This window comes from Parasteatoda tepidariorum, chromosome 5, assembly GCF_982258835.1.
Source record: "Parasteatoda tepidariorum strain Cologne lab strain chromosome 5, Ptep-v5.0, whole genome shotgun sequence".
Taxonomy (NCBI): domain Eukaryota; kingdom Metazoa; phylum Arthropoda; class Arachnida; order Araneae; family Theridiidae; genus Parasteatoda; species Parasteatoda tepidariorum.
The window spans coordinates 99,657,104-99,673,315 of NC_141759.1; the positions used below are offsets into that span (position 1 = coordinate 99,657,104).

General features: G+C 27.9%; 2 protein-coding genes across 2 annotated transcripts; one reads left to right on the forward strand and one right to left on the reverse strand.

The window, feature by feature from the left end:
• Positions 1-333: 333 nt before the first annotated feature.
• IscU (Iron-sulfur cluster assembly enzyme) lies at positions 334-14,473 on the reverse strand. The gene is made up of 5 exons (XM_071185665.2): positions 14,333-14,473; positions 12,019-12,132; positions 9,285-9,395; positions 6,065-6,143; positions 334-519 (listed from the first exon to the last, which is right to left on the reverse strand). The coding sequence occupies exons 1-5, from the start codon at positions 14,429-14,431 to the stop codon at positions 449-451; spliced, it is 474 nt and encodes a 157-aa protein (XP_071041766.1). The 5' UTR covers positions 14,432-14,473; the 3' UTR covers positions 334-448.
• A 61-nt stretch (positions 14,474-14,534) lies between these two features.
• On the forward strand, positions 14,535-15,872 carry eIF3i (eukaryotic translation initiation factor 3 subunit i). Its single transcript, XM_016063769.4, has one exon. The coding sequence runs from the start codon at positions 14,816-14,818 to the stop codon at positions 15,776-15,778; it is 963 nt and encodes a 320-aa protein (XP_015919255.1). The 5' UTR covers positions 14,535-14,815; the 3' UTR covers positions 15,779-15,872.
• Positions 15,873-16,212: the final 340 nt, after the last annotated feature.

A 16,212-nucleotide genomic window follows, 5' to 3' on the forward strand; every position in this document is an offset into this window, starting at 1 on the left:
CATGGCTCAGTTGATAACATTAGTCATCACTGGAATTTATTTCTATAAGGAGGGTTTTTTATAAGTTTATTAAGGAAGGAAAAAAAGGAAGCCAAGCATACCTTTTTATAATGTAAGAGAGAACATAATTCAGAAATTTTCCCTTTAAATAAAAAACAGCAAGTTTCTGTCCAGTTCAATTGCTTCAATTGAAATTAAAAAAGCGAATTAAAAAAAAAAATTAAAACTAATAGTCACTATAATATTCTGTACTAATCAAAACTGAAAAAAGTAGATTTAAGAGTTAAAAGAGGATCTATTTGGAAGCACTGAGAAACAAGTGAAATGATTAAATTAAAGCACATATATATATTTATTAAACATGTAATGAACTATATTACAATATTTCCTACAAATATACAAGACACAGTATCAATAATTGAAAAAAAAAAAAAAAAAAAGAGGAACCTTAGGTGTCTTTAGCATCTTGCTTTATCTTGTAATCTTTCAATGCAGCCTTTATTGCATCTTCAGCAAGCACTAAAATAATTAAAATTTTCAAAACTGATAAGAAAAAATGGCTTCATGTACATTATACAGAACAAGGGTAGAAATGAAGAAAATACAGTCATTAGCCAGAAGGAACAATAAGTTAAAAATATTACTGGTTCACATACATTTTAAATTAAAGTTCCGTTCCAGTTCATTTTAAGTTCATTTAAAGTTAAATTACATTTCCTGGTCTGTAGGACCATGAATGATTATTTCATGGTGGGTCGAAGCCAAATTTTAGTGGTCCGGGAAAAATGGATCATTGTTAATTTTAAGCTTTGTAGGGTGCTCTATAATGACCTACCTTATAAGGAAATATTACATTCATATTTAAATTGAGATTTTTTTAATTTTTTTATTTATAAACTATGATCACTTACTATTTAATTCTCCAAGAGCAATGACAACATTAAAACAATTTATTTGGTTAGCAAAGAGAGGAATGCATGCAGCTTTTAAGTATCATCTTTTAATATACATATTGTTAGATAAGTGTTATTTCTTTTTCGTCTTTATGGATGGTTAACAGTATAAAGCTGAATGTTAGATGGTGCTAATGGGGTAAAAAAAAAGAAGGAAAAAAAATGGCTTGATGGCTTCCGGAAAATTAATTTTCAGACTAAAACTTAAAGAGTAAATGATATTATTGCAAAATTTTTTAAGAGTTTATTAAAATATCCTTTAGACAGTACTGCATTGTTGATTTTTTAAACATTTAGAATGATATTAAGTAGAAAACAAAATAATAACATAAATATGTAATTCAATGTTGAAACAAATAAATAGCCAAAATGAGCAACAACACTCTAAAGATAGTAACTTGTTCAATTTATTTATTGGTTTATAATATTTTATGCTCAATTTAAGCACAGAAAACTTTAACGTGATGTTCCTAATATATCCTAATCTATATATAATTTTTTATTTATTTATTTTTCATATATTTTTTTTTTTTTATAAAATAGAGAGCTTGTTCACACTTTGTCTTTTAAACACAACTTTGGCAGATGAATATGCCATCAGTTTTCAAAGATTAGTATATTTACACTCAGTAAACCATCCACGGACTTTAACATCAATTGGAGTTTTAAAATTACTTTTGTGCCTTTTTATATAAATATTTATATGTGATCCCTGATCTGGGTCAGGATTTTAAACTGGAAAAAAAAATATTCCGTCTGGAACACTTTAAAAAATTGAAAGAAAAAAAGATCAAATGGAAGAAGTTAAAAACGTTCAATATGATTGTTTAGCAATAAACCCTGTGGCAGAATTTGTTCGAGCTATCTGCAACAATTCTCTCTAGTACTAATACCTTTCTAAGAGACATTTTTAATAGTAGCAAATATATATGTTACTAATTTAAAGTAACAGACAAGCTTTCTGTTTACAAAAAAAAAAAAAAAAAGCTTTCATGTATAGAACAGTATACATTTTTAAAAAAATTATAAATGTACGAATTTTTCTTTAAAAAAAATCAAAAGATAAAAGAATACATATTCTAATATTATTGACAATATTCTCCTACTTTAAAAAATATTGGTATAGTTAACCTTTTTTAAATTTTTGCTATTTTAAAATTACTCTTTATAATATCACTCTGAAATTCTAGATAAAGCTAATCACTGCGAATTTTTTTGTTCTCAAAAGAAAGTTGAAAATAAAATAAAATAACCAAACGTTTTTTTCCACCTCTGATATGTGAGAAAGGCATTTTTTAAATATAATTCTGAAGAAAGAGGGGGAAAATGTGACAAAAAATTCTGCAGATAAGAAATCCCAAATCTCTTTGCTTTCGAAATAAAAAATCTTTCAGCAGGAACTTTTTAATGCTCTGTGACAATGTTGCCAAGTCGCCATGATCCTGCCACGGGGGGGGGGGGGGGGGGGGGGGGGGCAATATGTTTTATGAAAATGTTTTAAATTCAAATAAACTTTTAAAACTTAATTTAATAAAAAAAGTTTTTCACATCTTGTATTTTACTAAAACCTTTGTTGATTGTGTACTTAGGTACCCAGTTTTCTAAAACATTGCTACTGGCAGACATTATCTTAGTAAATTTTACATAAAAGCAAAAAGCTATTTATTTTTCATTTCATATTATATACTGGCTTCCCTGGCAACAGGAATCCTCCAGCACGGTAGCGGGCACTGCAGAATATCAGAGCACTTGCAGATTATTATTCATCATTATCACAGTACCTGAAGATTTTTCTTTGTTGTAGATTTAAAAAAAAAAAACATGCCTAAAATCTAATTAGAGGACAAACAAAAAAATAATAAACTTACTCAATTACAATTTATCCTTAACAAAGTTTGTTTAACAATACCCAGATATATAAGAAAACAAAAATGAAGACTTGAAATTTAGAAATAATTGATTATGCAAATTTTTTTAAAAAAATTAAATAAATGCCAAGAAAAATTTAAAATATAATTTCTTAGTTATTTATATACTGCATAGGATCGTATTCATCTAATTTAAATTTTCAGCAACACATTTTCGTGTATAATTATTATCTATATAATTATGCTGTATACATGTTAGATTAAGCTTTGTTCTTACAATAATTGTCTTTGTCTGATAGTGTCACAGACATATTTGAATTTTTGAAGATAATGCTGTTAGTACTAGTTCCAATAAATTAAGCTTTTTTGAATAGTTTGTATAATGAAAGAACTCCCTCCACACGAAGTCTAAGGTCATTTGTTGCTATGAAAACAGGAAATAGGGCATTTCAACGAGGGGAGCTTTTTTCTCCCCTGATTCCCTATCTTTCGCCGATCCGAGTCAAAGCCTATCTTAAATAATAACCCAACACTCCTATTTGAAATATTTAAACTTTGTAACCAAAGTAACTGCCACCACTCCAGACAAATGGCAAGGGAAATTCTTAACATAGACAAGCTATGCTCCTAATTATTTCTAAATAAATAAATAACAAAACAAACTAATTCTTGAAATATATTTAAGAACACACTACAAAATCTAACAGTAAAAAAAAAAAAAAGCTAAAAAGTTATGTGTAATTTCATGAGACGAAAAACTAGTTTATTTACTGCAATATTAGTTGAATGTCAACAAATTAATTCAAAGAAATTATTGAATAAATCAAAGATTTCACAAGATGCATATCGGCTGCGTAGATAACTTCATTTTTGAAACAAAAAATTATTAATCATATTTTAAATTTAGCAGTAAGTAACCAATTAAAATGAAAAAAAAAAAAAAAAAAAAAATAAATGGATCTTAATTTAAAAAAAAATTTATAATGATACTTAAAAAGGATTTTTTTTCAGGACGACAATTAAGGTAACAAGTTATAACTATTATTCCTAAAATTGCTATAGTTGCTGTTTTAGGTTAGACTTTCATTAAAATTTACCAAGAATTCATTAAAATTTACCCATTTCGAGATAATTTAAAGACTGTTTGATAAGCTGGTTATCAAATTTACCCAAGAAGAGCACATTTTATTTTTTTATAAATTTTTTTTTTAAGAATTGGGAAGAATACAAATTTTAGTTTTTAAAGCATGAAAATGATGCCTTTTTAAGCTTTAAAAACTAATAGTTAAGTAGGTACTACAGAAAAATTATTATTAAATAATATTACTCTCAAAATTAATAACTATTTTATTGATTCTTTTAATTTATTTATTTTTTAAAAAAGTAAAGTAAAAAAAAAAAAAGATCTAAATTACTTAATCATAAGCATGGGATTTATTTCAAAATAATTATATTATTTTTACAACATATTAATCTCAGAATTCTATTGTTTATGTAGAACGACATAAGACAATTTTCTTAAAAAGATACCAGCCTTATTCCTAAAAGACTTAGTTGAATTAAGTATACAATTAATGTCTTGTTTACCAATGCATTAAATAGAAATAATCTTTCATCTTTGAAACAATAACAACAACAGACTATACTTAACATCAAGGTTTTTTCAGAATTAATAAAAATTAAAGGATATAAATGAATTTTTACCATTAAAGAAATTATTTAGTGAGGTGTCTAAAGCCACTTTTTTTATTTCATGTCACAATACAGACAAGACTGAGACAATTTTGTATAATAATACTAGGTCAAAAAAAAAAAAAAATTTAAAAAGCATGCTTGTTTTTTCAATCCATAATACAACAGCATCTGTGATACAATATCAGATGAGTATTCTATAAAATTGTACCAATATTTTTTTCCCTATCTGATATTAAATATATCTTATATATATTGAGCTTTTAAATTTCTGTTACTTTTTGAGCACATAAAACCTTTATAAAATAAATAACATAACTACACACAATATTTGAATATCCACGAAGCATAAAATTATGCTTTAACATTGTCGCCAACACAAACAGGAAAAAATCCAGTAGATTTTACAAAATAACACAAATTTTAATTGTTGGAAAAAAATATACTAAATATTTTACACATAGGAATTTTAGGGATTTTTATAGTCATCAAAATAGAAAAACTGCAATATTTTCCAGTTATGATTTCACATTAAATTATTTTAAAATGTTATTCATAATTTTGAATAGTAACAGGTATTTAATCCATCAAAGATAGTTAATTGAATTTTATAAATGTGACTTGCTTTATTATGTATTAGTGACACTGATTTAAATATTCAAGAAAACAAAAAGCTGCACAAAAATTCTATTTCAATAGGGATTTCTTACAGAAACTTTTTAAATTTTAGGGAATTATCTAAAATGTACAAAAACCTGGAGAATTTTTATTCAACCAGTAGACCACGAGAAACTGGCAAAATCCAGTAGTCTACTGGAAAATCTAGTCGAGCTGGCAGCTATGCTTTAAATTTACTGTTAAGTTTGACATACAATATGATAATAACATACAATATGATTAAGAAATATATTATCTACAATTTTTTCCCATCTGTGAACTATATTTGAAAATAATGCGAGTAAAGGCTTACCATTATATAACTGCAACAATTATTAGTACTGTAGAGATGGCATCATTTTAAAAAAAACATAGATAATTTGTTTCGCAAAATTGCTAAAAAAAAAACTTTTAAATTTCTCCAACTTTCACAAATTCTTTTTAAAAAGTGTTAATGTTGATTATTTATCGAAATTCACAATTCATTAGGATTGGTAGTAATATTGTTTTTCCTAGATCATCAATCTACGAAAGGAAAATGGAAAAATGTCTCTCTGAAAAATCAAACAACATGTTATGTAATTTTGCTGATTTATTATAGTAATATTGTTTTTCCTAGATCATCAATCTACGAAAGGAAAATGGAAAAATGTCTCTCTGAAAAATCAAACAACATGTTATGTAATTTTGCTGATTTATTCGATATTGTTTGATGAAAAAGCACTCAAACACTATCTTTGATATGAAAATAATGTTTAAAAATTAGAAATAGTCTCTCTGCCAAAAATATATTGGAAATATGTAATAGAATCTATATAACATAAGTATAAAAATTAGAACAAAGGTACTTATAATAAAGCAGGAAAAAAAAATAAACAATAATAATGAACTTACTGGAGCAGTGAAGTTTCACAGGAGGTAAGCATAATTCCTTAGCAATATCTGAATTTTTGATCCCGAGAGCATCATTTACCTATATTTTAATAGATAATATAAATATAAATTATTTTAAATCATAAATAATAAATCTTGTGCAATACATTTTTCTACCTTAATTTCATCAACTTTTAATCACCATATCCAATATTTAATAATTAAAAAGTACACTAGTTTTATTTCATTCTAAAATTTACAACATCTGATGTATCAATTTACCCTACATTAAATTTAGATTATTTTTAATATTGTTTTATTTAAACAAATTTATTTCAATATGTGTAAAATCTATCAGAAATATACACGTAATAGATTTTAAAAATCTAACATTATAATATTAAGGAAATTACAAGAAAGATAATTACAAACTTTATACAAAATAAGATAAAATTGCATAAATTTTTCTAGAAGTTGTTGATTGTTCTGCGACAATTATTAATTAATATAAATGTTATGAGTTTCAGGTTTAACAAGAGTTTAAGTGAAAACAGATTTAAATTAGTTTACATGATAACAGCTTGTTAAGAGCAGAGTGGGCAAGGTTTAGGACAGAATGTATTAATACATGGTTTAATCCATCCTGTTCAAAACCCCTTTGTCCAAAATCCTTTTGTTCAAATTCTCCAAGATCCTTTTGCTTAAATTATGTCAAAATTTAAAAAAAATATTGTGAAAAATAAAAGAATAATTTTTGAACAAGGAACAAAATGAAGACAAGTTTATGTTTTATTGAAAAAGTTTATTATTATCTTTACTATTGCATAATTTATCCTTATGCAAAAACATATTTAAAGGATAAGGTATTCACTTTTGTTATTAGGCTTCAAAAGTTATTAATCTTTTCCTATTATATTACATTATATTATTTTCCTTCAATAATTTAAAGTAAAAGTAAACTAAAGTAAAAGTATCAAATATTTATTAAGACATGTAATCATTATGTGTACAATGGAAAATTACACATAAATGTACACATAAAATTTCTACCTTTAAAAAAATGTTCAAGGTTTTGGACACTTTAAGAGAGTTTAAGACAGTTTGAGTCAGTTTAAGACAGTGAAACAGTAGTTGACCGTAAGAAAGTAAGACAGTAGTTGTGCCCCGTCCAAAACTAGTTTAGGCATCTCTTCTCCCAACCGAATTCAACTGTAGAAGGGGTAACAACAGAGGATTAAAATTTCAAATATGCTTTTATTCTTCTTTATTTAATTTGCACAAATAAACTTATTATGGTTTTTTTTTTAATGCTATCTTACGATACATGTAAAATGCAAGGCTGTTAACCAAAATGGAATTTGAGATAAAAAGTATGTGCAAGGTTGCCACTCAAATCTGGAAGAAAAAAAAACTTTTTTTCCCTTGTACATATTATACACAAATTAAGAGGAAACACAACAATTATTGTGTTCTTGTGTGAGCTATATTGGGCAAAACTATATTTATTAGTTTTAATTGCTGGAAAAACTCAGAGAAAGAAAAATGAACAGTTTTAACATAGGTACTTAAATAATGCTATTGTAAATGAAATAATTTAGTATAGCTGAAATATCATCCTTAAACATCCCATAGATTACGCTTTAAGTGGTCATCCTTTTTTTTAAAGATGAAAATAAGAAACAATATTTCTTGTATTTTTCCAGTTCGCAAAGAAACACAAAATTCTCCGCATTTTAGGTGATTTTTAAATTCCCAGTATTTTCTAGGTTTTCCCTGTGGAGTAGCAACCCCTGATATGGTAGTTTAGACTTCTCTATAAATTTTTTCTGATAGAAGTAAACAATCAGCAGTTTTTGAAAGGAGGTTAAATCGAATACAGTTGTCTGCTTTTAGATTTTTGATAAGTATCTTTGCTTTTAAGCAACTAAAAGAATTTTTAAGCATCAAATAAAAAAAAGCACAAAATAAAACCATTCCTATAATGGAATAATACAATAGGTTTTAAGTCAAAATTGTATAGTTTGTATGGATAATAATCACTGCCTTCAAGTGCTTATGCTAATTAACAGAAATAATATATGCCCCGTGGTAGAACCACGGTGACATTGTCGTAGAATGCTATTGAGTTCTTGCAAAAAGAACAATTTCACTTTTCTTTTCGACAATTATTTACACATAATATTTGAATTATGCATTTAAATAATCACTTTTTGACACTCTCAATTTATGCCGATAGTATCGTAAATCGATGTAATGTTTTGATTATATTTTCTGCAGTTATTGATTTTCATGTGGTTTTTAAACATCCCGATATATTTCACATAATATGGAAAATTCGAACCTTGCATTTGAGTATTTACTTTTTAAGGCTATAATTCTTTCGAATTTTTGGCTGTTATTGTGATTGATTTCTCCATAGTTTTTCAATCCGATATTTTTTATACAATATTATTTATTACAACAACCGATTAAATTGAAACAAAACAGGCGTTTGAGGAGTCTGATTTGCGTGATTTCATCGGTGATCTTTTTTTGGCTATTACTACTACGGATTTCATGATTTTCAATTACTTTTTTTATTGTGATGATTCTTTACAAAATTTAATAATTTTCAAAAAAGCACAAATAATTTGTTTGTTTCCCCCCTAACAAAATGAGAGAATATCATCCATAATATTAAAATGAAAAATTATTACATGTTCAATTAAAAAAAATTTATACAGTTTTTTTTATGTAAACACAGCCTATTTGTCATTTTAAATTAGTAACATATATATTTGTTATAATTAAAATTATTTTGCAGAAAGATATTTGTGCTAGACACTTTAGTTGCCGATAGCTCGAAAAACTTCTGCTACAGAGGATATATGTAAGTCTTAAAACTGGTTGAATGTAAAGCAAATACTTCAAAAAAGTGGTACAAATGAATAAACACATTAATTTGTAATACTTTTTTTGTTTTTTATAACATAATTCAGAATTTTTTTATTTATAAAAATAACATATCTTAACATAATAAATAATAATTTTTTTTAAAATCTGAAATCAAAAATATGAATGGATAGCACTTTGTCACTCCAGCAACCTTTTTTTTCTTTTCAAAATGGATTAAAATGATTTTGAATCTAAGAAAGCTCAAGTGATAAATAAAAAAAAATAAGCAAATGAAATATTTATTAAAGAAAGTAAACAGACAACAAAAAATTTTAGGAAAAATGTCGTACATAAGTCACAAACTTACATTTTTTCCTTTCACCCATTCAGTAGCAAGGGAGCTTGATGCAATAGCAGCACCACAACCAAACGTCTTGAATTTGGCATCAACGATCTTTCCATTTTCGTCAACTTTTATCTAAAAACAATACAAAATAAAAAACTCTCAATATCAATTTGAAACATCTTATTTATGACAATATTTTACCAAATTTAAAAATAATAATAATAATAATTTTTCAATTAAACTGAAGAAAAAAAATTCTCAAAATTCATTAAAATTTGTAATTTTTTTAAAAGAAAAAACCCAATTTGCAAGGGTTTTAGGTAGCTATTGCTTAATTGAAATTGATTAGTTTTAATCATTTAAATTTTTAACCAACTTGAGTTAAAAAAAATGAAAAAATTGCAGAAAAAATTTAAGACTTGAACACACATGGAAAAAATTAAAAACTTATTAAAAAATGTAATAAAGTAGCCAGTGCTTTTTTGTACTGCTCTCTAGAATAAAAAATTCAAATTCAAAGAATCTAGATATTTTTGCTTAAAATTATTAAAATATTCTAGTGGTTTCAGACATAATAAAATACAACAATTAACCTTTCAATATTAGTACCACTTTTCAAATTTTTAAAGGTGCATACAATGATAAAAAATTGTTTAAAATAAACAAAAAAATTAATGACAAAAAAAGCATAAAATTGATGGAAAAAATAAGGGATTTCAACCAAAAATCACTGGAGTACACCATTCCCCCACTATTACCCAAGTTATTTTTGATGGTACATGTTGGTTTCAGTGCGCTCATGATGGTCTAACAACAATTGACGGTCACCATCATCCAAAATTTTCCATTATGCATTCATGGCTTTTGATATCTAACAAACTTCCATCATTCTATTATGAAAAATGCTACTTAAATTCTATGATGGTTAACCATTAAAAAGTTTGATTCTCACAGACCAAGAATCCATGATGGTTTAATGGAATTTCTCGTTGGTTCACAGGAATATACCATGAAAACAATATATATATATATATATATATTTATGTTGGATCATCATAAATCAGTCCGAAACCCTACAATAGGATGAGGGTGGTTGATGATCGTTCCAACATTGATTTTTAAGAAACTAGGAATTTCTGAAGGTTCAACATAAACAAACCATCAAAACAAGTTGCTATTCTTATGTTGGACCATCATAAATCAGTCAGAGTGCCTAGATTGGGGTGATGGTTACATATGTTGGTTACTATCAAAAAATATAATGGTTCACTATGGAATTGGTGGTGGTTATCATCAACATTATGTTGGTCCATTAATGGAAAACCATCAAAAATTTTGAATTCTGTACCCTCTTGACATTTATTCAACGCAAGTAGTATTTGAAGGCATTTATGAGGTTGAAGTATCAGCTCAAAGATGCATCAAGATAAGAGTGAGAAGCTTTGAATCTAATGGGGGGGGGGGGGGGAGAATATATGCACTGAAAACTTTAAGTCTTGCTTCTATGCAGTGACCTTGATTATTGAAAACTGAATTTATTCTACATGATAAATGGGAACAAAACCTTGACTACCAGTCTATATGCTGACCACTTAAATAAGTGTAATTTGTGGAGGGGCATTATTGAATGCTATTTGAAACCCTTTACAAGTTGACCAGAACAAAACCTTAATCACAAATTTATGTTCAGTTCAACAAAATACACTGCATCCTAAGTAAAACCTAATTTTAATAGAAATCAACTTTTAAATTTAATAATATCAATTTTTTTTTTAAATACAATAAAAACACATTTTATTGAACATTTTTATTTCTAAAACAATATTCAAACATGCTTATTAATGAAATATATAATTTTAGACTATCCCCACTTCGAGGTTAAGTGGGCACATCAAAACATGTTCTCTTGAATGCAATAATAGAAGAAAACAATATAACAACGTAGATAAGCTTCATATTTAATCTATATGAATTCAACATATAAAAAATGCATCAAAATTTTCATTAAAATAAATTTAATAGTTTAGTCTTTAAAAAAAAACTTGATTTTATAGGTTTGTAAGTATAATATAGATTTGTCATGGATGGTTAATGTTCAAGAGACTAATCGTGAATTTATATTATTTTAATTTATTAATATCAAAAATATTAAGGTATAGAGGTGAATATAAATCAGCACAACGAGTCATACAGCAGAGACAGTTTCGATTGTTCTGGCAAATGAAAAGTAAGAGTTCAAATTCTTGATCGTAACTGTTGCAGTTACGATTAAGTTAAGTTGCCCCAGATTTCAAAATGTTAAGTTTTCTACTTGCATACATGCTTCTCTTGTATTGATATTTTAAAAAATTATTTATAATAAACTGACATGCATTACTAACAAAATATCCATATTGGTGTTCTTAAGCTTATCCATTTGATATTAAATTTATATAAAAAATTGTAATTATTCCTGTAGATAACATTTAAGATATAGAATTTGCTAACTAGAATTTCAAAATCTCATAAAAAAGAATTCATTACTTTTATATATATATTGATAGGTGCCTAATAAGAAATATATGAATATTATGATATATGTAAGAATAACACAATATAAGAAATGACAAACAAAATACAATGTCTCATCCCCTTTAAAAGATGATTACCTGTTTAGGCTGACCACTGAGACAGTGCACCGCAAGTGGTCAACTTATGCAGGTTTCCCTGTATTAGAAATCTATGCTAAAAGTTTGAGAGAAGTCTTAAATATTACCTGCAACTTCATAACATCACCACAGGCAGGAGCACCAACTAAACCTGTCCCAACTTGTTTATCGTCTTTGTCCAAGGATCCAACATTTCTGGGATTTTCATAATGATCAACAACCTACATTAAAATCTTATTCAGAATACATGGAAAAATAAAATTTCATAGCGCACACAGAGAAATTTTAAAAAGGGGATATTTCTAAATCATGATCTGTTTAGCCAGCCACAATTGCCAAGGTGCCAAAAGGATTTTGTATTTGCAAATATTTTTTTAAAAAGATATGTAGCATTTGGCACAGGGGTAGCTATAAAATATACCTTTTGAATTGGTCCCCTTCTGTGATGTTTTATTCTGCAACAGATCACAAGATAGAAAGCTTCACCTTAAAATTTTTATTTCACTTAAAAAATAAGAAAATATGTTACAAGCATAGCTGCCAACATAGATAGGAAAAAATCCAGCAGAGTTTACGAAATAATATAAATTTCATAATAATTGTTGTATAATGTGTACTAAATATTTCACACACAGGGAACTTTTATAGTCATCAAAATAGAAAAATTGTATCATTTTCCCGCTATGATTGACATTAAACATATTTGAAATGTTATGGTTATGTATACTCATAATTTCAAATATTAAAAGGCATTTAATTCATCAAAAATGCTTGATAGATTTTTTAAAATTTAAAAAGAGAATTCTGAATAAAAATAAACTAAACAATGTATAACAAAAAAAATTAACTGATTTCCACAAATGCGGTTTGCTTCATTTTGTATTCGCAATACATATACTTATTAAAATATTCAAGCAATAATCTGTACAAAAATTTTATTTCAATAATTTTTTTTTTGGAAATTTACTTAATTTTAGGGAATTTTCCAAACCAGGAGAATTTTAATTAAACCAATAGACCAAGTGAAACTGGAAAAATACAGTAGAGTAGGCAGCTATGTATAAGGATACAGTATAACATAAGGTCAATCTGAAAAGGACTCATCACAAATATCTAAACTCAAAACAGGATCCAAAGTTACTTAAATGTACCTTCATAATTCTAAACTTTAAAAACAATCCTTTCACAAAATCCAATATTTTTCTATAATGAAATCTTAAGTATTCCTATAAAATTTGGCTTGTGGAAAATACCAATTATTTTCGATTATTAAACGTCTAATCATTTACCTTGTATATAACTTATTATTTGAAAAGGATGTGTTAACTTCCCAATCAATCAAGCAGTAAAATTTTGTGCGACATATGCTATGCTACAGAATTTCTGATGAAGTCAAACTTAATGGTTGAGGCGTATATCAGCGAAATTACATTAATTGTGTAGTCAATTTTTTATAGCTGTGCGGTGTAATTATTGAAAATGCAAGAATTTTAAGGAAAGTGAGTAACTTCAATGTATTAATTATTTTATTCTTTTTTATGTCTGTTTGGTGCCATTAAATGGCTTTATGTTTATATATTGCAAACTTTTTATAAAACTTATAACAGAGACACATCAAAACATGTTAGGCTAGTAAAATAATAGTCTGGTAATATTTTGACATGCCATCTACCTGTGTAATTTGTTTTTAATAGTTGATTTTAAGTTTTGCTCTCTTAGTGCCACTCTACACCAATATTTTCGAAAAGTTAAGTACCATTGCCCGCTATATATTTGGCCCTCATATATTCGCCATTTTCATTTAATTTTCTTGGCGACAAACGTCAATTCGGAGTTGGCAATATTTTTCAAATATACTAGGATTTTACCAGGATAATCACCAAGTCCTAGCCAATAAATTAAAAAATAAACATCACAGAAGAGGACCAACTTAAAGGATATAACTCGTAGCTGCCCCCTAGCAGGCCTCTACATGATTTTAAAATTCAAGCTTGAAATCAATTTGACACCTTGGGATTGTATTTGGCAAGCCAAATCATGATAGGAAAATATCCCCAATCAAATCATAATTGGTAGTGACCAACAGGTAAACCTCTGCATATTTTTTAAAGGGTATAATTCGGTATCACGATCTGTTGCATCAACTGCAAACATCAAATTAGATTTTAAACTTGTAATTTAAAAAAAATCAGAAACATGAAGAGGTTTGAGGTTGGTCGAGATTTTTTTTAAAAAAAAATTAATGCAAGTTAAATATTTATTAGGCGGCATGACGAATGTAGTCGGAACTCATTGTTTCAGTTCATTCCTAAAAAAAAGTTGTTGATGGATGATTTAGAGAAATTTGCGGAAATTTCAAAATTCAGCATTACTGCGTACTAGTTCACTCTCACATTTTGAAATCATATAAGTTTAATTTACCTTGTGATGGTATGCTGCTTTAGATGCAGAATATAAAGCGGGAGAATGATTTCTCGTAATTGGACTTAAGCTTCTGGAAACCGAACGTAAGAGAGACATATCAAATTATTTTAATTCTAACAAATTTTCTCAGATTCTTCTCATTAATAAAATCACAATAAACATGCCGGTTACGTAATGAGAAGTCAAAGTAGAGGTAACAATTTTTATTTTTTGGATCGCGCTCCATGAAAAGGAAAAATACTAATATGGACAAAAATAATTTAATTTATTTAAAGAAAATTGTGTGATTTATAAATATCTATAAGGCAGTAAATTTAATAAGACTTGTACAAAAATGGAGTAATAAAAACGTAGATGCGGAAAGTCCCACAGCAAACGGTTAGTAACTATAACTGCGAACTGAATAAAAACACAGACGGAGACGACTGTTGATTAATTTGTCACGTTGGTAGTTTTGTTTCAAATCAAATTAAACTTACAATGAAGCCTCTTATGCTTCATGGCCACGAAAGAGCCATCACTCAAATCAAATACAGCAGAGAAGGTGATCTGTTGTTTTCTTGTTCCAAAGATCCAACACCGAATGTATGGTACTCTATCAACGGTGAGCGACTGGGTACTTTCGATGGCCATAACGGAGCAGTTTGGTGCATCGATGTCAACTGGGACTCAACCAAAGTTGTAACTGGTGCAGCTGATGCTAAATGTGGATTCTGGGATCTAGAAACTGGTGCTTGTTTGACGATGATTGACACCGACACATCGGTTCGTACTTGCGGTTTCTCCTACTCCGGAAAGTTGTTGATGTATTCCACAGACAAATCAATGGGTAAACAATGTGAAATTAAAGTCGTCGATAGTCTGGATCCTTCTCAACAGATCTTCTCAATTCCAGTTCCAGGACCCAAAGTTACCAGCGCTGTTTGGGGTCCCTTAGATGAATATTTACTGACAGGACTGGACAATGGCGCTTTAGTCAAATGGGACATCAAGTCCTTGCAGAAGTTGGCTTCAAAACACGAACACAGGGATGTTATTAATGACATTCAGTACTACAAAGATCAAACAATGTTCATCACTGCGTCTAAAGATCATACTGCTAAGCTGTTTGATACTAAGACTATGGATTTGATGAAAGTATACAAGACGGAACGTCCGGTCAATTCTGCTGCTATTTCACCGATTAGAGATCATGTTGTGTTGGGTGGTGGCCAAGAGGCCATGGATGTGACGACCACGTCTGCTAGAGTAGGCAAATTCGATGCCCGTTTCTTTCACTTAGTGTTTGAAGAAGAGTTTGCTAGGGTTAAAGATCATTTCGGTCCAATTAACAGTGTGGCCTTCCATCCGGACGGCAAGAGCTATAGTAGTGGTGGTGAAGATGGTTATGTCAGAGTTCACGTGTTTGATCCTCCTTATTTTGACTTTGATTTTGAATATTAAACTGGTACAAAATAGAATGTTACATTATAAATTTCTTTTATTTGTTGTACAAATAAATTCATTCTTAATTATAAAATAAAAGGTTAAAAATGCATTTTCTCAATAGAGTATTGTTTATTGTGCTTAGTTTACTGTGGTTTTTTCTAATGAAATCCCATTCATGGTATAGATTTTAACTATACCTACAATGAAGATGGATATTTCCACCTGTTTGCTCCATTTACAATTGCCAAGGTAGCAAAATAATTTATCTTTTAATCGGTTCCTTCACAAATTGTTTATCTATAAAATTTTTTTGTTATCGAATAAACCCTATCCTGGGGAGGGGGTAAGAAAGATGGTCTGAGATAAACTAAGTTTTCCTAACTGTATATTTCAAATGTATTCTAAGTAATCTATTCATGTAAAATCTATTCATATTTTATTTATAAATA

What these genes read in the sequence shown, in the direction of transcription:
- IscU (XM_071185665.2), bottom strand. Translation starts at nt 14,431, where the DNA reads ATGTCTCTCTTACGTTCGGTTTCCAGAAGCTTAAGTCCAATTACGAGA. An exon ending in AAGCAGCATACCATCACAAG is followed by an intron (nt 12,133 to 14,332) that starts GTAAATTAAACT and finishes ATTTTAATGTAG; the next exon opens with GTTGTTGATCATTATGAAAA. An exon ending in GTGATGTTATGAAGTTGCAG is followed by an intron (nt 9,396 to 12,018) that starts GTAATATTTAAG and finishes TATTGTTTTTAG; the next exon opens with ATAAAAGTTGACGAAAATGG.
- eIF3i (XM_016063769.4), top strand. Translation starts at nt 14,816, where the DNA reads ATGAAGCCTCTTATGCTTCATGGCCACGAAAGAGCCATCACTCAAATC.